Genomic DNA, 23043 nt, shown 5'->3' on the forward strand with positions numbered 1-23043 from the left:
TGAAAAAGAGCAGTTTTAGCTTTTTAATTGGTAGGATAACTCAATGTAATTTTTATCAAACAGAAATCAAGATGGTTTTTGTATTTTTATGCCAGAAATGCCAATCTAAAGACTACCGACACTTTAAAAGTTAAATATTGCCACATTAATAATCATATGGTACCAACACAATTTTAAACACAAAGCACCAACACTAAATGTGGTTGTAAAATGAACATCCCAGATACGCTTATATTTTATAATGTAAGTTTTTTTAGATCATCATTGAAATAAAAATAAGTTATTACTGATGGATCATCAATAATACATACACAGACCTCTAGTTTGAGGAAACACTTTGATTATTCACAGATAATATAAATCTTTATAGAATGGGAGCACCAGAAAAGCATGCAGGAGGAGAAGGCCACTCCTACAGAGGCTCGGCTTAGCTCAGCATCAGAGCCACAGCAGGCTGAGAGGGTGGCCCAGCACGGGATGGCCCAGGTGGGCTGAGGATTGAGGGTGGGAGGGACAGCCCAGCAGGAGGTTTCAGAGCTCACATGGGGCGAGAGGAGTGTTCTTGCAAAGGGATAGCCTAGTGCAAGATGTTGGCATCCAGGCAGGCTGAAGAGGATATTTCAGAGCCCAGGTGGGGTGAGATGAGTAGCTGTGTAGGAAGATGGTCCAGTGGCCCAGCACAGGTTGTTGTACAAAGCAGGAATGTTACCTAGTAAGATACAATAAGCAGAGAACATAGCATCACTTCTGTATGGTATTGCTGATAAAGACATAATTGTGAGAAAACATCACATACAAGTTGAGGGACACTCCATGAAACAACTGGCCTATATTCTTTCAAAGCGCAAAGATATTAAAGTCAAGGAAAGATGGAGGAACGAACTAGTCCAGACTGAAGGAGACTAGGGAGACGTGGAGAATAGTTGCATAGTGTGGTTCAGAACTGGAATCCTTTTGTTACAAAGTATGTCATTCAGCCATGGAGAAACTTGACTACTGGAGTTTTAGGGCTAGATCCCAATGTACCAATGCTAATTTCCTAATTTTGCTGTTTGCACTGGAATTGTAGGGGAATGCCTCTGAGTCAACATGCGCTATGATATTCAAGAGTGATGGAGGAATTAGATCAACAGCTGCCTTGCATATGTTTCAGGGGAGAAAAGGTCTTTGTACTCGCAACTTTTCCGAAAATGTGAGATTGTCTCAAAATTTAAAATTTAATGAGGTTGAGCAATGTTTCTTTTTCTTTTTTAAAAAGGATAAAAAATGCATATATGAAGTCTGATCAACTCTGTAGGAATATCTTGCAAAATGGTAAAAGTTCCCATATGAGTGCTTAGTATGCGTAAGATGTTGAACTAAGCAGTTTGTATATTTTATCTCATTTACATTTCACACCAGTCTTACAGAGTGGATATTACTAGTATCATTTTACAGATGAGGAATCTGAGGCTCAGAGAGACTGAGTAACTTGACCAGGCTCTTAACTAATCTACTGTACTGCTCAAAAAAAAAAAAGATTGGAAAAAAATTTCCAAAAGATTGGAGAATGCTAACAGCAGCATTCTCTGGGCAGTGGGACTACTAGTTTTTCCTTTTGTTGTTTTCAGTATTTTACAAAATATCTACAATGGTATGGTTGCTTTTGTAATTAGTAAAAAAGACAAAGCTGTCATTTACAAAATATTCATTTATTGTGAAGCGATGTCATAAAAATATGTTGGTTATTTGAAACCGTACTGAACAACCCAAACCACTAACAGTGGAATTATCTCTTAGTAGTGGTGTTATTGGTGACATTCAGTTTTGATTTTTTGCTTTTCTGTATTCTACTAAGTTTCTATAATTAATTCTTTCGTTCATTCACAAATACTTACTGAGCATCTGCTATGATTTATTTTTATAAGAAGAAAAAATTTTAAAGAAAGAAATGTACTGTGTAAGTCTAAAGTTGTAAATTTTATTCAAAAAGCAAGAAGGGATAATATGTATGCTTAGAAAAAGACTAGGCACCAAGATGTTACTAGCAGTGTTACATACTAAGATGTTTCAGCGGTGAGTTAGTGGCAAGTTTATCTTTTCTTAATACTTTTCCATGCTTTCCTTGTTTTCAACTATAAATTACTTACCTGTTCTATTCATAGCTGTGCCTCCGGTGCTAAGAGGAGGTGCCACATAGTAGGAGTTCAAGAAGATCTTTTTTGAATGAACCCATACTTTTGATTATAAATTGCTGTTTTAAAAAACACTTTTACTTATTCATTCTATTATAGTCGGCAAACTTGGCATTCAACTTGTGCTCTTCTAAGCTGGAGGAGACCTAAGAGATTGTAGTAGGGGGCTCTAGTGGCCATTTAACAGGTGGTGGTGGTGAGGAGAGCCACATGACGGGAAGACAGGGTGAGCAGAAAGTGGGGAAACACCATTCAGAAGCCATGTGTTGTTTATTGTATTTATTAAGATTTCTGTTCAACCTATTTTTAGGAGAATTGGTGACACATCACTATACCAGTGTCTATTGAGGATAGACCTTGTGTTGTATGGCTTAGTTTCTTGGTAGTGATATCTGAGGTTCACAGAGGAATGGAGGGCTGGGATGAGGTTGGGGTAACTCAGTCATAAGCCCCTGTTTTGCTTGTAATTAGGAAGCTTACATCTCTGGTTTTACAAAGTAATGTAGATCAAAACCATAAGAGAGACTAGATACTGGGCCAGTGAGGGAGAGAAGTCCCTCAGCTGGTCTATGAATCAAGCTGACTGCCCAGCATCTATAGCTCCAGTTGGCTGTTCAACTCTCAACTCATTTGCAGGGAGATGTTGTATGTTACATGATTTTGCCTAATTCAAAGATTCTCAAAAGTCACGTGTATAGTCCTTATGTGTATCTGGGGGTTACCAGAAGAAACAAACCTCTTGTCAGCCTCGAATCCTCTCTTTCTCTTCCAGCAATACACTGGCAAATTCTGTTGGTTCTACCTTCAAACTACATCCAGAACCTGAGCACTGGCCCCTCTCTAGCCTTATTTGGTTTATTGCAAGAGCCTCTGAACTCCTCCCTGCTTCAGCCCTCACAGCAGCCACAGGATCCTTTCAAAACCTCAGTCAGATCACATCTTTACAGCAACCTACATTAGCCACAGCCCTTACAGCAAGGTGCTGGCTTGTGTCCCACAACTTGCTCTTACTTCTCTGACCTACTTTTCTCCAGCTTGCCCCTTGCTCACTCCACTCCAACATCCAGTCTTCCTTGCTGCTCCTCCAACACACCAGGCACCCTGTGCCCTTGCTATATCCTCTGCAGGAACACCCCCACTCTCTCTCTCTCTTGAGGTCTTCCCTCGGATGTCACCACATCAGACAGACCATTTCTGACCATCTCTATCAAGTAGAGACCACCTCCCCAGATACCTGCTCCTTTACTTTGCCTTTTTTCCCCTCCTTGCAGTCATGATCACTGGGACAGTTCTGACCACAGAATGTGTCTGATTTTCCTAAACACATCATGTGGTTGCTCTTCCTCACCTGTTGACGTTGGGTGCAGCCACGTACCCAGCTCTCTCCCGCGCTGTGTGAGGGGGAGGGCCGTGTGTGGCTTTCAGGAGGAAGCCAGTGCGGAGTTCACTGCTCTGTCTCCTCTCTCTCCTGCAGACATCGGCCGTGCTCCACATGGGGCTTCTCCAGGCAGCCTGGGCCCCAGAGTGAAGGTGCATGAGCTGAGCCTCCGGCTGGCCTGCAATGAACAGAGCGCGTTGTTGTTCTTCAGTCACTAAGTTGTGTCTGACTCTTTGGGACCTCAGGACTGCAGCATGCCAGGCTTCCTGTCCTTCAGTATCTCCTAGAATTTATTCAAACTTATGTCCATTGAGTTGGTGATGAACACACTGTGTAAGTGAGGGATATAAACTTCTTTTTTCAAGCCATCGAACTTGGCTTGTTTAAAACCACAAAACAACTAGCCTATCCTGACTGAAACACTCTGACATATTGCATATTTATTTGCTGTCTCTTCCTATTCCCCTCTAGAATGTAATCTTTTTGATGGTAGGGCTTTGTTCACTATTGTATCTCCAGGTCCTGAAACAGTGCCTGGCATGTGGTAGGTATTCAATAAATATCTGTCGCCTGACCGAATGAATGATGAATTGATCACCCCAACTGAAACAGGAAGATTTCACAATGGCAGGTGTTAACTATTCCTGGATGTGTCCACAAAAGTGTTCGTTTGACGTGATCTGAATGGAACAAGATGGTTCCTGATTCAAGATTAGCAGTGTGGCTGCTCGCCTCACCAGACACAGTTTGAAAGCACAAATTGCCTGTGGGCACATAACACAGTGAGTCGTGGAGGCACATAAAATAGTTAAAGTTACCACACAAACGGAGATTTGGCATACTGCTGAGGGGACCCAGCGACAACCATAAATAAAAAGCATTAGCAGCATTTGTGTCGATGCTGAGTGCTGACGTGGTTTCCTTTCCCTGTGTGGACATTAGCATTTGTAATGAACTGAGCTTCACAGGCTTGAGGTTTTATCTGCCGTTATCATAAATTGGTGTATGAGCCCCTCTCAGGACTTTTGCAAAAGCTGTGTATGCTTTTGTGAGCTGCTTTCTTTTCAGGCTTCCTCCTGGTACGCCTGAATTTGGATGGGGATAATGCATTTCCTGTATCGTGTGGCACCGTACAAGGAAACCCATTGTATCCCCTCAGAGGAAGAGTACATCTGTAAGTAGTTTTTAAGAGTGTACTGAAGGATCTTGTTAGGGTGACTTATTCTCCCAGTTCCATTTGGTTGATGAAGTGGATCACGTGACAGATGTGCATAATGAACTGCTTCAGTTGCTGCCAGTGGGAAGCTCAACCTATAAAATGTGAAATCTCTTGGACTCATTGAGGGCAGAGCAAGCTGATCACACAAGAGAGAACTCTGCCTGATTCCGAGTTGTCATTTCTTACTGCCGCATACAGTGCACCAGTGTTCCTGGGCTTTGCTTTTCCTTTCTCCCAGAGGAACTGCCTTTCCAGTTTATTCTTAATTCAAACTGGAAAGGCAGTGGTTTCTGCATACAATTTCCCCAAAGAGCAAACATGATTAAGATGTTCAAGTAATCATCCATGAAATGCACTTGCAAGGAGCCTTTATGTTTTGTCGTTAAAAGAGGAAATAATTTACATCATCCAGTAGGATTGTGGGTTGGTTTTTTTTGTTTTTTGTTTTTTTCCCTCTTCCCTACCTCTTTTCCCCTCATTCTTTCCTATATTTTCTTTCTCCGCTCCATTATTTTATTTTCCTCTTTATTTTCATTGACTGCAGTCATAAGGGATGTAACTTGTTTCCCATTTCCATGCATTGTATGGAACAGTGACATCCAAGCCAAAAAGACACAGGTGACCAATCTATTCCAGTAGTGGTCTAACTTCCAGCTCATTCTAGATGCTTCTGGGTTACTAAGGGACAATGAATGGAGAAATAAAGAGCAATCATGCAAATTTTAGTCCTAGATATGAGCATTGGGGAAATGACGAAAAAGGCTGTAAGTCAGTTCACTTCACTTGTACCACAGAGCATCCCCATGGGCTGAGCATCAGGCTAAGCACTGTGCAGGGAGCTGAAGAGAGAGCACACAGACCTTGGAAGTTGGTGAGTAAGTGATGGTGTATGATGACATATCCAAATGCCATAGTAGCAGCAAAGATAATAGGGCTTTAGGTGGTGCCAGAGGGGAGGTCTCAATGAGAATTTAAATGGTCAGGCAAGGATTTGAGCTGAAAGCAGGAACTGAGTTAGACCTGAAAGGACAAGTAGATTTGGAATGCTGTCAGAAGAGCAAAATAGCATATTAAAGAGGTCAAGAGTGCATGGCATCTTGATCAAACTCAGCTGTTTGGGGTACCTCACTTTTAGCCCCAATTCCCCAAGTAGCCATATGTCAATTACACAGGTTACCTAAAGAACATTTATATATATATATATATCTGGAAGAGGAAATAGCAACCCACTCCAGTATTCATGCCTGAAAAATCCCATGGACAGAAAAGTCTGGTGGGCTACAGTCTAATAGGGTCTCAAAGAGTCGGAGATGACTAAGCATGACACGGATATTCATATATATACACACACACATATATATATTACTCAGATATTAGTATAAGGCAATTAGCCACAACATAATGTATGGAGATGTCACATCTGTAAGCTTTAAATCAATTGTGAAGACAGCAGAATTGTTTTTCTTGCCTACCAGTGAGTGTCATGGATTAAAAGTGCTGCCGAATTTAAGGAAATTATATTTAAGAAAATAGAATCCGGGAAATGAGAGCCCAGTCTTCTAGTAGCAAAACAGCATATGAGGCTTATTTTGAAGACTTTTTTAAAATGTCAGATTTGGCTTTAGCAAGTTTAGTGAATTGTCCTTTGTAGACAGAAAGCTGGCATTGGGGCACTCCAGAAAGCCCCCTGGCACCTTGGCTACCTCCTTCTGACTCTGATGCTGGCAGGAGGCCTCTGGTGAAAATCCCTGGCTCTTTTCTGCAGAGGAATGGCAAGACTTGGCAGCCACTGTTGAGTTCACACAGAGACGGGGAGTGACTGGTTCCCAGGGTCAGCTGGGGTGGGGGTGAGAAGCAGCTCAAGGCCAAGAGTTTGACTTCCTGACCCTTCCAGCAAAGTGTAGTGCTCTTTAATTTATTCCTAATTGGAATTCCTTGCTGTGGTTTTCCTTTTAGAAAAGGAAAGACATGCCCTTTTAACCATTTCCTCTCAAAAGACTTTTGTTAGCTTTGATTTAGTTGTTTCTATATTAAAACAGCTACCACATAAAAATGATTTCTAAAAATGTCTCAAATTCCTGTTTCACATAACTCAATAATATGGTTTCTGAGGTCTTGAGACTGGGTCTACTAGTCCTTTTGGTTGTGAAGCATTGGAAAGAAAAAATTAGAGTTGGTGAAAAATAGAAAGAAACCCTTCTGGACCATCTCCCCTTATTCTGAATGCTGTCAACATTTGAATGTGGCACACACACACATGGTTTGCCTGCATGTGTGTGCACCCACACCCACACACACACTCTCACACATCACCTATTTTACTAAAACATTATGATAGAAAACTTCATTATTTTTGTCTAAGTCCTGGTTGTAGTCCTTCAGTGAGGGCACTTGAGACACATATGTTTGCAGGTAGCTGAAGGTACAGCTATGTGGTCTGCCTGAAACCTAAAATTAGATTGAGTTGACGATTCTATCGGGAGAGATTTTTCCCTCAGTGTTTTCATTCCCAAACTCTGCTGCCTTCCACTTCCTGCAGAGACTGAAGTCATTGTAGATACTACTCAAAAGTAATAACTCCTGAGAGACTCTCTCTGCAAAATCAGCATGCAAAAGGCAGCTGGCCCCAGAAGCCAAGGACTCTTGGCTACAGCAGTAGAATGTTAAAGCCACACAATAGTAAAAGGAACCTGGGTTTCCTATATTTTAAACTGTCTATTGTTTCATGCTTAGCTTTAGTGAAATCCAGAGAAATGAAATAAAAAGTCAGCTTTTAGAGTCTTTATAACAGTAAGGTATTTCTGTTGCTATTCCTTAAAAGATGATGAAAATTAGATGCTGAAATGTGGAGGCCTTCTGAAAATGACTTGGAATAATTATATTTGTTAAACTGGGCAGCCCTGATATTGTATGCCGTTTAAATCAACTTTCATTATTCTTTAATGATTCTTTGCAATTCTTTTTTCCAGAACTTTGCAAGCTTGACTTGTGTTCACCTTGCTATGGAATGCTTTAAAGGGCATTTCATCTAATAGCAGAGGAAAATGATAAATTATAGATGCCAAATCATAAAGCAGTGATTTAGGTAGCACTAGGGTAAGATCATAAGCAATAAAATAAAAATTTTCCCAATCAACCTCTACATTAGAAGCAAAAAAAGGAGTCGCTGCCTGCATAATTAAAGCAAGACATGTCAAGATGCTTGTTAATATGCTAATTTGAAGGCTTTTAAAAAAAAAACAAAACTTGGAATCATAAAGGAGAATATTGGGAATATTTATCAGTTTGAACAGAGAAGTTCTCTATGAATGAGTATGAAGTGATTTCATTGTTAGTGTGTTCTGGAAATACAAATATAAAGGAAAAAAAAAATGCCTCAGGCTCAGTCTTTTAAGCATTTGGGGAGAAAATGAGATGGTTAAGAGTTGACCAGGATCTAAATTTTCACCACACCCCTGCTAGCTGTGTGATCTTATGCAAGTTAGTTAACCTCTCTGGCCCTGTTTTCTCAGCTGTAAAATGACAAGATAGTGGGTCCTACTTCATAAGATAATTGTAAGGATTACAAATAAAGCATTTAAAACAGAATCTAATAGGGACTTCCCTCGTGGTCCAGTGGCTAAGACTCCATGCTCCCAATGCAGGGGCCCTGGGTTGGCTCTCTGGTCAGGGTACTAGATCCCACATGCCACAACCAACAGCTTGCATGCTGAAAAATGAAGATTGGAGATCTGTGTAAGCTGCATCTAAGACCTGCCACAGTCAAATAAATAAATATTTTAAAAAATAAAATAGAATCTAACAGAGCAAGCACTCAGTAAGAATGGTTGTATAATATCTTTCCTTTGCCCAAACTCTCTAGAGCTTTCCCTCTTACTCCCAGTGAAAGCTGAAGTCTTTACCATGTCTATAGGCCCCATACAACTGGGCTGTTTCTCTCTGACCTGATCTCTTTCCCTACCTGCTCAGCTTGCACTCTGGCCTCCAGGCATTCCTCAGGTACACCAGGCACCCCCCCATCTCAGGACCTTTGTCATGAAAGCTGTTTCACAGCCATCCTCAGGTTGGCTTGTCTGTTCCATTAGGTCTTCACTTTAAGCACCTGATCAATGAGACTTTCCCTGGACACGTCTAACATTCCTCTTGATATTTTATAGTTCCCCTTTCTGCCTTATTTTTCCCCTTAGCACTAACTACTTCCCAGTATACTATATATCTTACTAATTTATCTCATTTGCTCTCTACATCTCCCACCAAAATAGAAACTGAAGGAAGGCAGGAATTTTTATTTTAGCTATCAATGTATCCTCAGTACCTAGAATGGTGTTTGTCACAATTGTAGCTGCCAATAAATATTCGAAGGCTGAATGAATGGATGATTTTCCTTAATTTCTAAAAAATAATAATTAAATCCTACACATATACGTCCTCATTTCCAAGTTTAATGAAATGTAGTTTTTTTGGGTCACATACTATTTTCTTGGTTGCCATGATGACTGTCAACCATCTTTAAACCGCTCTTTAAACACCAGATAACTGTTTAATGAAAGTGGAAGCACACGGTTTGGCCACCCAGGCCATGACTCAGCCTTTTCCTTCATCAGTTCACCTGGAGGAAGAAATAATGATACTTGCTGGACCTCCTTAGTTCCTCCTTCAGCCACAGATAAATCAGGGACAACTTCTGATTTTCCCTTTCCACCCTAGTCTTTTAATAGCTACAAAGAGGTGGGGAAGCTTCTTAAGTAAATATGGCACGTGTTTTCCAAAACCTGAATATAAGCAAGGGCAGAGTATATAGAATACCATGAGTTATCACTGTGGAATGATCTCACTCTTTGCCCCCCAGGGGTTATTGAAAGGGCATTCCTAAACATGGACATGTTGCAGGAGGTCAGATAGAAGGTAAAGGTTCCTGAACATCTTTTGTGTTCCCAACTTGGCTTATACACACTGCATCACCTCACAGCCACACTGTGTGGTCTGTGTTATCATCCCCAACCTCTAGATTGCAACCCCAACCTTGGGGTGAGACCAAGGCTCAGACAGGATAAGTGACTGTCCAAGGCCACCTGACTAATAAGTGGGACAGCGAGACATGGAGTACTTATCAGGAACATGACAACCACTTTTCTTTTTCCTCTTTGCCCTGATAAGCAGTTTCCTAAGAATTAAACCAATTTGTATGTCTTAAGCCAACAACTGCTGAATTAGTGAGTGTTCATGATGGATTTCTGCCACAGCTTAAAGCTGGTGGCTTAAAACTACTGGGATCTCAGCAGCTTCTCCTTGTCTCATCAGTGAGGTGAGGACCTGCACCCTAGGGATAGGCTGACATGAGAGGAAGAGCAGTGTCTGAGCCCCATCCATACTACCCATGAGAGGAAGAGTTACTAACCCCAATACATAACACAGTCTCCAGGCTTAAGTATATTACCCAAGGTCAGCTGCTAGGAAGTGCTGGGGCTGGGTGCTTAATTCAGATCTGTATGGGTCCAGAGTTTGGTTCAATCATTACCATCACCTTGACCACTTCTACTCCAACTCTACCTTACAACTTTCACAGCATACCCCAAGTCAGAAAAAGAACATTTCTTCAGTTAGCATATCTAATGAAAGATGTTGCTTTCAAGAAATATGTTCATGACTTCTTAAATAATCTAAAGTGTTCTTTTTCTCCTCTTTCTTCCTCTTCTTCTTTTTCAAAGATTTGGCCTCTGGAAAATATTTCATGCATAATGGCAAAGCATCTAACTTTCCTATGAGCTTATGAAATGAAGTGGTTCTTTTAGAGTAAACAAAAAATCTTTTCATCTAAAATTTTAATTGCAACCAATTCAGTGCCCTGGGAATTAGTTCCAGTGTTTGGCTCCAGTTTCTGGCACTGAGCTCTGGCCTCAAGCCTGCACTGGGTCACCTCACAGCTGCACCTCAGGGCTACTTGCCAAGAAGCTGGTCTCATGGCATTACTACCCTATGGCTTGACAACAGAACACTGAGCTTTGGTACTGAACCTGGCTGAAAGCAATTCATGTGACTGCAACTCTGCTTAGCAAACAACGTACAGGAGTCACCTGGTGAAGCACGGTAACATTCTCCCACATTCCTGGGAGAAAAGAGATATAATTTTCATTAGTTTGTCTAGAAGCAGAGGAGGGTATTTCTCAAAGTTTAATTTACAGCCATAAACTTGTACATTGATATAACCATAACATAAAGGAGGAAACATCTGTCACTTCCATTTGTAGCTGTGTTTGTAGCAGCTCTTTCAAAAAGGAAGACTAGAGATTAGCCATCCGGGTTTGGGGGCTGTATGGTTAGGCCATTCAAGATGGCTGTTCTCTTGCTCTCTGTACATCCCTCGCTTGACTAGTGCCTGTTTCTCTCACATGACTGTATAATCCGCTTAATTATAGCGCTTAAATAGTCTCTGGTAGCTGGTGAGCCCACTTGATGTCAATTCCCCCTATAAATGGTAGCCTTCTCTCTTGCCGAGTAGTGAAGACTGCTGATGTCCTACCCGCCATCTGCCACACATGGTGGGGTGTCGCTCCAGGCTCCTTTGTGTAAGTTCCGCCTATCCAATAAACCACTTATGTCCCTATCGCTGTCTCTGGGCCCTTTCTTCAGTCTTGGAGGCTGGACAACTACAAGACTTGAAGGGCTGGGGGATGCAGCCCAGCAGGGACCAAGATCAGTGTCTGAAACCAGGTTTTCCTCTAACCAGGTGGGTATGCACAAATAACTTAATCTCATTGTGCCTCAGTTTCCTCACAATACAAACTTTGGGCATGTTAAATGAACTTTAAATCTCAGTCCTAAAATTGTATTACATGTGTAAATATTCATAGCTTTTCTAATTTGGTGTAGTCACTTGAAACTTACCCTCCTACTAGAGAAAATCTGAATTTCTAAAAGCCTGAGGTTGACTTTAAAGATGGAACTTAAGAACAAGGAATTGTAGGGACTTCCTTGGTGGTCAGGTGGTTGGGACTCCACACTCCTGGTGCAGGGGACCCAGGTTCAATCCCTAGTCAGGGAGCAGGATCCCACATGCCGCAACTAAAAGCCCGCATGCCACAGCCAAATAAATATTTTAAAACAAATAAAAATAACCCCCAAGGAATTGCAGAGTTTTAGCTGTAAGAATCTAGATAGATAATATACCCCAACTTCCTCATTTTGTCTTCTCCCTTTTAGTCTTTTCTTTCCTTCCTTTTTTTCCCAACATATTTTCTAGATTCTGGTAGGTACCAGGCATTGAGCTAAGTACTGGAGACCAGGCCTGAGTCCTTAGCTTTAAAGAACTTCCAGGACAGTGGGCACAGACAAGTGAATGCAGTATTAAAACACAAGGAAGTGAGGTTACAACAGAGCATGGGGTACAGTGGAAGACAGAGGCCATCTCAGGTTGGGGCAGGGATGCGAGTCAGGGAAGTGTCCCTGGGGAAATGACATCTAAACTGAGGCCAGGAGTCGGGGTGGGGCGGGGCACAGTTCTAGGCAGAAATGTGACATGTGCCTCTGAACATCACAGACAACTCTGGAAAGGTGGGCAGTAATTCTCCAGGGAACACAACCAGCTGCTGGCAGAGCTGGTGGTACAAATAGAGCTCAAGGTCCTAACTCCAAAGTTGCAGGCTTGGTTCAATGGCAATGATGTGAAGTAATAGCTTTGGGTTTTTTCAGGTTTTTTTTGGCACAGGTGAAGTATTACAGGGCCTTGCTGCCATCACCTTAATTAAGACTCAGGCTCTTTCCTGGACTCTCTCGGTTTAGGATATTCCCTCTCCGGCTCGAGGGTCTTCAAGAGTAACTCATCAACACAGAATAATCACATCACAGGCCAGTCATCTGAGAAGTCACCACCACCTATCTACTTTGGGGATGGAGATCTTTCAGCTTCTGAGAGGTGTGGATGGACAAAGATCCTGGCTGACGGGTTTAGGAGACCATCCAGGTCAGTCACGGGATAGTTATGAGTCATGATGGTTGTTTTCAAATATTTGAAGGATTGAAGGAGGAATTAGATGTGTTTTTTGTGGGTTGAAGGGAAAGAAGGAGAAACCAAATGAATGTATATAGGTACAGATAACTTTATTGTTCCTAAATAACAACTGGAGGCTTCCCCATGTATAGCTCCCTAGACCTTTCACTTTTTAAAAAAAGTGTTTTGTGTAAATAATAAGGAAAAGAAAATAAAGAACTGGAGGCCGGTTGCACTGGCAGTAATGAGTATCTTTACACCAGAAGTATTTAAAACCAGGGCGGATGACCACTTGACCCAGGATGTTACCAAGGGGATTCATGTCTCTAAGATTTGATTTATGGAAGCTTAATCAAATCCTTCTGGCTCCTTTTGTGATTCTGCATTTTCACACTTGGCCCAGGCCAACTAAGGTTTAACTGTTCTAGTGTCTTCTCTATTCTTCACAAAGTATTTACTCTCAGCTCTTCCCTGGTGGCTCAGACAGTAAAGAATCTACCTGCAGTGCAGGAGACCTGGTTTGATCCCTGGGTTGGGAAGACTTCCCTGGAGGAGGAAATGGCTACCCACTCTAGTAGTCCGGCCTAGAGAATTCCACAGACAGAGGAGCCTGGCAGGCTCCAGTCCGTGGGGTCGCGAAGAGTCAGACACAACTGAGCAACTTGCACTTCACTAGTTAGCTGGCATTTCCAAGCACAGTATTTTTACATTCCTAAACAAAGATACACTTAGTGTTTTTTGTGATACTTATAAAGGCAGTTTAGTGTTGGGTTTTCTTTTTCACATAAAGAATTAATACATTTACCTAGAGGTAGTGAAACTGCTATGCTTATGTGAGAAAATGGGTGGTTTGGCACACGCACAGGTGCACACATATCCACATATGTAGTCTGGTGCGTGTGCACTGCCTTATTTTAGGTGTGCTTTGTCCACGTGCTTACATGCTGTTCACGCTAGGATCCATCCTCTTACACACCAAAAGAAACTTTACAAATTCTTTCTTTTCTTTCGCTTTTGTTTATTGTGGAACCTGTGTTGCTCTTCCCTGAGTCTAAAGATATGGAGGGAGAGAAGGGAAGTGCAGCTGGTGAAAACTGAAGATATTACTGGCAGTTCTGACAGATACAATTTTGATTTCATTAACCCCCAAATATTCAGAGAGCGGTGGTAAAAAATGATTTATATTGTTTTTTTTCAGGCAGGCTTCTCTGTTGCCAACATAGTAAACTAAAACATGTAATTCGTTTTTACCTACTTTCTATGCTTGGTGCATGTAACGTGTTATAAATCAGAGATATTAAATATTATTTTGTTTTAAATTAGTATTCGGATGATATATTATGTGGGATCTAAAATAGGTATGTTTCAAAACCACATAATAGCTTTTTCAAAAGGAGAAAAGGAATGCAAGCCCATTTTCTAAGCATTCAAAATCAAACAACATTCAAAGGACCAGTTGAGAAGAGTCAGATCATCCCTAAAAGCCATGGAACATAAATTACATTGACATATTATGCGAAGACACTTGTCCTGCACTAGCTCGCATAAGCGACCTTAGAGAGAAGCTTACGCTCAACTAACGACACATTAGGAAGGAAAAAAAAAGTGTTCAGTTGCTGCCGGTTGTCATGGGTTGTTGTGCGCCAAGAGGGCTGCTGGGAGGGGCTCCGACATTCCCCCGGCACTGTGTGTGGAGTCGGGGGGAAGGGCCTCTGGAGAGCTGATGACTGTGCACAGGATGCATAAATCATCTCTCTCAAGGTAATCCTGGGGAGGGCTTCCCCGCGCAGAGTCATCAGCATCTGGCCTCTGCATGCAAATGTAAAATTAGAGCTTTATGTTGTACTGAAATGGCAGCCCACGGAAAAGATCACCGCCAAACACGACAAGCAGAACTCGTGGGGGCGGCAGCAAGCAGCTCTGTATTGGCTGATAGACTTTTCCCCGCTTCCAGTGGTTTTTCATAAGATAAAAATGTTTTCACTAGTGATTTTTTTTCTTTTAACTATAAAGAATGGTAAAAGCGAGGGGGACACCAGGCAAAAATCCCCTAAAAGCACCGCAGGGACAGGGCCCGGACCTGAGGAGGGCAGGTGATTTTAAAAAGAAAGAAAAGGACAACTGGGAGCAGAGGATGGGACAAAGTCTGAAAAGCCAGAGAGCAGATGACAGAAGATTCTACAGCTGCTCACTGCAGCTGCTCTCATAGTCTCCTCTGCTTCAGAGTAGAGACAAATGTGTTTAGAAATGAAAGGCAGGAGGCAATGGGGAAAATGTGCCTTCCATTTCTAACCAACTGGAATATAATCTTCACAAAGCTCATCCTGTTCTCATGAGGAGGTTATTTTTAGGATTCAAATATAGGCAAAATACTAACCAGCAAACCCTACGTGCTTCTTAGCTGGAAGGACAATCGGGTACACTCAAATTATCAAGAGCACATTGCAATTTCTAAGGACAAACTTGTAGTTGGGAGCCTTGAACGTTAGAAATGGTAGCAATTTAGTAATACGATAGTTTATGGCCTTGCCTAACTGTTTCGGAACTCATAAAATGCTTTGTCACATGTAACCTTAATTTTTATATGCTTTAGGCCACATAATGGCTTTAGGCCATTGTTTCTTCATTTAAACTCAATACAAATAAGGATAGTTGATCCCTCTACTCTGAGATGACTTCCAAGCACTCTGGATCCTGTTGAGCTCTGTGCTATCCTGAGGAGTGGCTCCAGTTGACTTGAAATCCTATCCTGAGGAAATAAATACAGGGTTGGGAGGCGGGGAGGGGTAGGCCAACTCCACCCACCCCCATGTTTCCTTCAGGATCCCTAAGTGTCCTGAATGGTAGAGTTTTTACCTCCTTGATAGCTGAGTGCATTTATGATCAGAAAAAGATGTTCTTCCAAAACGTCAGCAACTGAGAGAAGTCACAAAAGAGGAAGAGAATGAAGAGTAACCTCATAGTTACTGGGCTATTTTACAGATTTAAAAAATATAACAAGCTCAAAAAACTTAGTCATTTGTCTAACATCACACAGGCGAGTCAGAAGTCAAAGGTCTGTGAGACTAAAATTTCTACTACAAGACAGCCTTGGAGGTGGGAAGGGAAGTGGAGAGCGCAGAATTCCCTAGAGCTCTCCCCTCTGAAGGTTCATCAAATGCAGACAGAGAATGCGTATCTCATTGATTCAAAAAAGGAGAAGCCATTTCTGAGGCTATGTGCCTTCCTGGGGCAGCGGCACCCTCCTCCTGACTCCGGCTGGGCACTTGAACCACGTGAGCTGCTCCGAGCCCTCCTGCCAGGCTGAGTCTGTGCAGGCCTAGAGCCAACAGGTGCACCATCTCCCAGCTCAATTAGGCATGACACAAATCTGGAGGGACAGTGGTCCACAGAGCGTGTTGTAGTCTGAGCAGCCTTAAGGATAACAAACGTGCCACTAAATGCAAAGCTCTGAGTTCTTTTTTCATTATTCTTTTGATTGGAGTATAGTTGATTTTTCCAATGCTGTTAGTTTCTGTGGCACAGCAAAGTGAATCAGTTAGACACACACACATCCACTCTTTTTAAGATTCTTTTCCCGTATAGGCCATTACAGAGTACTGAGTAGAGTTCCTTGTGCTCTACAGTAGGTTCTTATTCATTATCTTTTTTATACAGTAGGGGCAAAGCACTTCGTTCTGTTGAGATGTGTTCTAACCAACATGTTCAGAGAACTGAGATAATTTCAGTTGGCAATTCAACTAACAGAACAATTGACCCCAGTCTGTTTAGTCCTAAAATATTTCCCATAACTCCCCCAAATCTGTCTGTTCCAGGGACAAAGTTTCTTTGTTGTCCTGCCTGTCTCCCTCACTCCTGCCTTTGTGCCCCAGCTGCTACTGAATCCTCTAACACGCCTTCACTGGCCCCCACCCAGCAAATCCTACTTTCGAGGCCTATCTCAACACTCAACTTTTCTCCATTGAGTTTGCCTTGATAACTCCAGTCAGCAGTGGCCTCTAAAATCCTGAGCTGCTGTGACAAGTATCTCCAGTTTTCATTTTCATATGGATTATGTTCAACTTGGAACTTGACTGTGGTGCTCTGTAAACACTCATTATCACAACTTTGTAAACACCCCCATCCTCATCACCGAACTGTAAGCATCTTGAAGGCCAAGGCTCTGTTGACAAACTAAAATGACTGGCAAAGAGAGTACCACAGCAGTGATCTGACTCCTAACTCTGAGTCTATTCTTTTGTTCACTTTGGATTTAAACCAGATGGGAGCTGAAGAACACTGTCCTTTGAGACTCAACAAAATCAGCTCAAATCCTGTTCCTTTGTGCAGTGGGAGCCCTACATTCCTTCCTAACTGTCTGGGGGATTCTGGGAGGGGGTGGGGTAGTTTACAATTTCTTTTTCTAGTCACGTTTGGCTGCAAGTTCTTGCTTCTGTAGACTTACAGACTTCAGTGGCTGCAAGGAGCATATTGCTATCCCTAAGACCAACATTTCCAGACATGGAACTCGGCTTCTTTTCTTGCTTCAGTTAATGGACTGAAGCAGGAATGATGCCCACATGGGAGAAAAATTAGAAGTGAAGCATATGTGTCCTAGGTCTTCAAATATTAATGCTTCATTATGGGTACTATTTTCCTTTGAAGATTTAGAAGAGAAATATAATACTTTGTATTAATCCTTCATTACATAGAGCAGGATGCAAGAAATTAACTTAGAATTTTTCTTCGCCATTTTCTAAGTGACTGATTTATTACTTCAGCCATAGTTCAGTTCAGTCTCTCAGTCGTGTCCGACTCTCTGCAACCCCACGAATCGCAGCACGCCAGGCCTCCCTGTCCATCACCAACTCCCAGAGTTCACCCAAACTCATGTGCATCGAGTCGGTGATGCCATACAGCCATCTCATCCTCTGTGGTCCCCTTCTCCTCCTGCCCCCAATCCCTGCCAGCATCAGGGTCTTTTCCAATAAGTCAACTCTTCGCATGAGGTGGCCAAAGTATTGGAGTTTCAGCCTCAGCATCAGTCCTTCCAATGTACACTTCAGCTATAAACACGGAATAAAGCTGCTTCACTATCTTTCATGTAGGACAGCCTAGTAATTGCTAACTAAACATATACAGACTTTTGAAGTTAAATCATCATTTTACTCAAATAGATACTACTGTGTTTTCTGTTTCTTTGGCCCAAACAGGATGCTTCTAGTTGAGAAGGGGCCGTGTGAGTACAGACTCTAGTGTCAGGCTCTGTGGATTCAAATGTTCTCCTATTACTTACTAGTTATGTGACTTGATGGGCTTCCCAGATGGCTCAGCAGTAAAGAATCCACCTGCAATGCAGGCCACAAGGAGACACCGGTTTGATCCCTGGGTCAGGAAGATCCCCTGGAGAAGAGAATGGATACCCACTCCAGTATTCTTGCCTGGAGAATCCCATGGACAGAGGAGCCTGGTGGGCTTTGAGACTCCACAGGGGTCTCAAAGAGTTGCTTCACAACTGAAGCAACTTAGCACAAACACACGCATGTGACAACTACCTAACCTCTTGGTACCAAATGGGGCTAGAAATAGTACTTAGCTTGTATGGATTAAATAAATATGTGTAAACACATATTTGAACAATGTTTGACACATAGCAAACATTCACGGGAGCAGATTTGTTTTCTTTTTCATTTGGTATCACATGGTTTTTGCGATATATGCCTTGTTAGGGGCTGAATTGTGTTCCTTCAAATTCATATGCTGAGGCTCTAACCACAAAGACCTTGAATGTGACTACATCTATTAGAGACAGGGCTTTTAAAGGGGGTAATTAAGTCAAAATGGAGTCATTAATCCAAAATGACTAGAAGAGTAGGTTAGTACACAGAAAAATAAAGGGATGATCATGTGAGGATATAGAGAAGGCAGCCAGCCACCTGCAACCCAGGGAGAGAGGCATGAAAAGAAATCAAACTTGCCAACACCTTCATCTTGGACTTGGAGCCTCCAGAATCGTGAGAAAATAACCTTCTGTTGTTTAAGCTACACAGTCAGTGGTATTTTGTATGGCAGCCCTGACAAACTAATACATGTATCAAAATTAAATTTGGTTAAAAAAGGTAAATCTGCTGAGAAACTAATGGTTTGTTGTTACATTTCTCACTGCATTTCATTGATAGGATATCTTTAAGTTTTGACTTTTTGTGAGGCTGAAATCATAGTGGTTAGGAGCACTCTAGTCTCGGTTCTGTCACTTTCTAGCATGATCCTTTAGGCAAGCAAAGCCTAAAGACATATATAAGGGCTGTTAAAGCTTCACTACTTTATGGGTGTGTCAAGACTAAATGAGATAATACGTACCACAGTGCCTGGCACACAATAAATATGAAGTTAATAAAATTCTATCTAGCTATCTATCTAAATGTCCTCTGATGGTGGTACAGATGGGAGAGAGGAAAACATTTTCTCAGCACCTGACATTTTCTGATTTTTAAAAAACCAAATAAAAAAATCTGAGGTCCATACAAATTGCTTTCTCCCAGGTTTCAGAGAGTATGATGGAGCTAGGATTCACAGGAAGGTATGTCTAATTCCAAGACATATTCTCTTTCCACTATGTGATAACATTACCTTTCCCATAAATTTTCTTAGGTTCTAGTATATTGTTCCCAAGACCTACCTAAACATGAGTGTGTGTGTGTATACACACATTTGATGCATGGGGCAAGAGCACTAGGAAATTAAATATTTTCAAGAGGTCTTCTCATATATGAAAGAAAAGCAAAAAAGAAAAAATTAAAATCCAACCTTTAGGTAGAAGTAGTTCTAGCTCTGGTAACTCTACTGTCCTGTAATGAAGACATGTGTGCTTTATATTCTCACATTGCAATGTCCTGATTTGAACCAACAGGCTATGATTTCTAAAGGATTATAACTTGTGCTGCTATTGGACCAACCCCAATGTCTAATTTTAGCACAGGACTTGCTCTGGCAATATTTAGTCCTAGTTAAATAAGTGTGTGTTCTCAATTACTAAATGATAGTTCTCTGTTTCATTTTCTAACTTTTCTATTCCCCTCCACCCCCATCAGAGTCTCCAACCAGCTACCTATGGAGTTATTTTAAGATATCCCCAAAAGCGTGGTCCAACTAGTTTCTTTAACAACAAAAAAACTCAATAAAACAATAAGGTGATCACTTCTTGAATCATTTGGTTTTTACTAAATTGTTGTTGTTCAGCTGCTCAGTCGTGTCCAACTCTTTGCAACCCCGTGGACTGCAGCATGCCAGGCTTCCCTGTTCTTCACTGAATTACTTCCCAGAAAATATTTAATTCCATCATGTGAGCAGTTAACTCATATTTATTTTTGTTAAAAATAGATTAGCTTGTAAAGATACCAATTTTTAAATGTTTCAATGTGAATGGCCACGTACACATTTCTACCACTTCAATTAAAAACAGAAGCCAAAGCTGGGAATGGGACTATTTTTCTAAGTGGAGTTAAAATGGTTGTGTGAACTACTTTGCTCTAGAAACAATTTTTGCTACTTCACTGGTATTGTACTATGACGGAAGCTTGTTTGCATGATATTTAGATACTTGGGTTTGAAATGTGAAAACCTCTATGTTCAAAAACTCATTAATCCAGTGGAAATAGTTTAAATGCTTACTGTAAATCACAGTGCAAATCTGCAAGACAACTAATGGGATTGTCACTGTCAATGAAGAGCAAAAGGCTGAAAACTGTCAAAAAAAAAATCTTCTCATCAAAAAGAATAAAGACAGAGCATAGTTTGAGGCAAATGGGGAGGCAAAAAAGCTTATTCTGCTCCTTTTGTTCAATTTCAAGGGTAGTAACTACGTGGGAGGTCACTAGTTATGTCCAAGGGTCTGAGAATCCACGTCCTCCAAAACCAGTTTGAAGGCTGCTGTATAAGAAAGAGGCTGGAAACCACTGCCTCAACCTCCCTTTGACTTTCTTTCTTCTGTGTCTTCAGGAAGATATGAATAAGAAATTAATGGAGAAGAATTCAAAGTGGAAATGGAGATGAGAGTAAAGCAGTATTGATGCCATTGTCATTAACCATAAGTAGTAGAATGGAGCAAAGTCAGAATGCTGTTTCTCCTTTGATCTATGCTAACTTAAGTACTGAGTTACAGTGCCCTCAAAGAATACAGCCACTCTATGGACAGTGACTATTCACCTGGATTTCTGTGATTTGAGGTCCCACAAAATGACTGGAATGGCTTCTAAATAAAGCAGGCTATTCCATTACATTATTTCCTAAATTAAGTCAGTACCAAATTGAAAAAGAATCGGTAGAATTTCCAGTCAGGTGGCAAAGTGAATTCATGCTTCAGTTCATCCTGTATGCTTTAAACGCATGGTAATGCAGATAAAATAGAAAAAGAGAAAGCCAAAGGTCATTGCTGGTCTCAAAAAAATGAGATAAACATCTTTATGCACTAGAAACACAACAGAAATGCAAAGCAGTGAGCTGAGCTAAAGCTGCAGCCCACCAAGGCCTGGGCCTTGAAACAGCTGGTGGCAACGGGAAATTCAGCTCTGGTGGAACACCAAGGCTAAAACGCTCTAGTCAAGACAGAGACCAAAGCTAGCATTGTTCTGAAAGCCAGGAACTGGAACACACCAACCATCCTGGTTTCTCCAGGACATTCTCTGCTTTACCAGTGAAAATCCTGAGTTTCAGGAAATCTCTTTGTTCTGGGTAACAGTGATGATTTGTCACCTAACTTTTCCCAGCGCCAGAAAGGGAGCTGGATAAAACTGCTGCCAGTATATTGCCTGGAGCTGTGGATTTATCAGAAGTAGTGGATCCAAGAAAGCAAAAGGACAAAAAAAAAAAAAAAACACACCATCATTACAGCAAATGAACTGAGATACCAGCTGGCTCAGTTACTACATTAGACATAGTCCTGGCATTGATAAGGAGCAGGAACCCTCTAAAGCCATCTTAAGATCTTGTTTCTGGACTGGAGCATGGAATGGAGATAAAGGCAGATGAAAATACTCATTAAATTGGAGATGGAGTAAGAAAGAATAATGGAAATATCTCCCACTCAGTGATTGTGCACATCAAAATCCCAAAACACATAAAGAAGTTAATGCTAAAAAAAGATAGTTGTGCAATGATGGAGTAACCAGTACCAGACTAGATCTCCTGTTATAAAAAAATTATAAAAATAAAAACATGTGTGTATATATATATGTATATATATGTGTGTATATATATATATAAAACAATTGTCAGAAGTTCAACAGGCTGCATGGGACTCTGTTCCTTGGGAAGAGAAAACAAACGAATAGAGTTCTCAAATGCCCCAGCTTTCTGCCTGGAGGTTCTTTGTGAATTGACATTACAAAGAAAAAGAATTCAAGCAGAGCACAGTGGTTTTGCTGAGTTGAAGAGAGACTGGAACTCTGGAAGTAAACACAGTTTGAGAAGCAGAGTACCAGGGAGGAGAGAGGTGTGTAGAGACAGAGTTCCAGAAATCTGCACAAGGGTCATCTCAAGTGTTCGTTTGAATATTAAGATGCACATGTATAAGACAGGACCCCATAAGGCCAGGCAAAACAACTGGGAGAAGAACAACTCTCAGAGGAAAACCTACTGGGGATGTGAGACTCAAGCAATGCTTTCATGGAGATGGTAAGCATTTAAATTCCAACCACTAGAGAGACCTCTTGAACATGAGAGTTTTCAGTAAAAGACAATCTTCCATGGCATTTTTGCATGTCTTGTAACAATTTTGTTTCAGACTAGCTTTCCAAGGATATTTGTATATCCAGTAGCCTTTTGATCAGAGAAGGCGATGGCACCCCACTCCAATACTCTTGCCTGGAAAATCCCATGGATGGAGGAGCCTGGTGGGCTGCAGTCCACGGGGTCACGAAGAATTGGACATGACTGAGCGACTTCACTTTTCACTTTCATGCATTGGGGAAGGAAATGGCAACCCACCCCACTGTTCTTGCCCGGAGAATCCCAGGGACGGGGGAGCCTGGTGGGCTGCCGTCTATGGGGTCGCACAGAGTCGGACACGACTGAAGCAAGTAGCAGCAGCAGCCTTTTGATGCTATTAGTGTCACCCTCCAGGACAAAACATAGCTTTGTTTCCTGGCCAGGAAAATAGAATGGCTCCTTCCAGGGCAAAGTTTGGACAGATTTGCTAGCAGCTATAAGTTGAGAGGTTCAGCTCAGGGTTCCTCAGCTGTGATCCAGATCCATAGTGTGTGTGACATCCAACTTGGATCCACTCTGCAATACCTCCATCATGTTCAGG

General features: G+C 41.6%; 1 protein-coding gene across 1 annotated transcript in view; it reads right to left on the minus strand.

Moving 5' to 3' along the window:
• Window positions 1-23043, minus strand: part of LOC109563814 (uncharacterized) — a 55208-nt gene continuing 32165 nt past the window's right edge. The window contains exons 3-4 of the mRNA XM_019967200.2: window positions 3523-3730; window positions 1-709 (exon numbers count right to left, since the gene is read on the minus strand). Of these exons, the coding sequence (XP_019822759.2) occupies window positions 706-709; window positions 3523-3730 (212 nt within the window). The 3' untranslated portion in view covers window positions 1-705. The remainder of the gene's footprint in view (window positions 710-3522; window positions 3731-23043) is intronic.

This window comes from Bos indicus, chromosome 9, assembly GCF_029378745.1.
Source record: "Bos indicus isolate NIAB-ARS_2022 breed Sahiwal x Tharparkar chromosome 9, NIAB-ARS_B.indTharparkar_mat_pri_1.0, whole genome shotgun sequence".
Taxonomy (NCBI): domain Eukaryota; kingdom Metazoa; phylum Chordata; class Mammalia; order Artiodactyla; family Bovidae; genus Bos; species Bos indicus.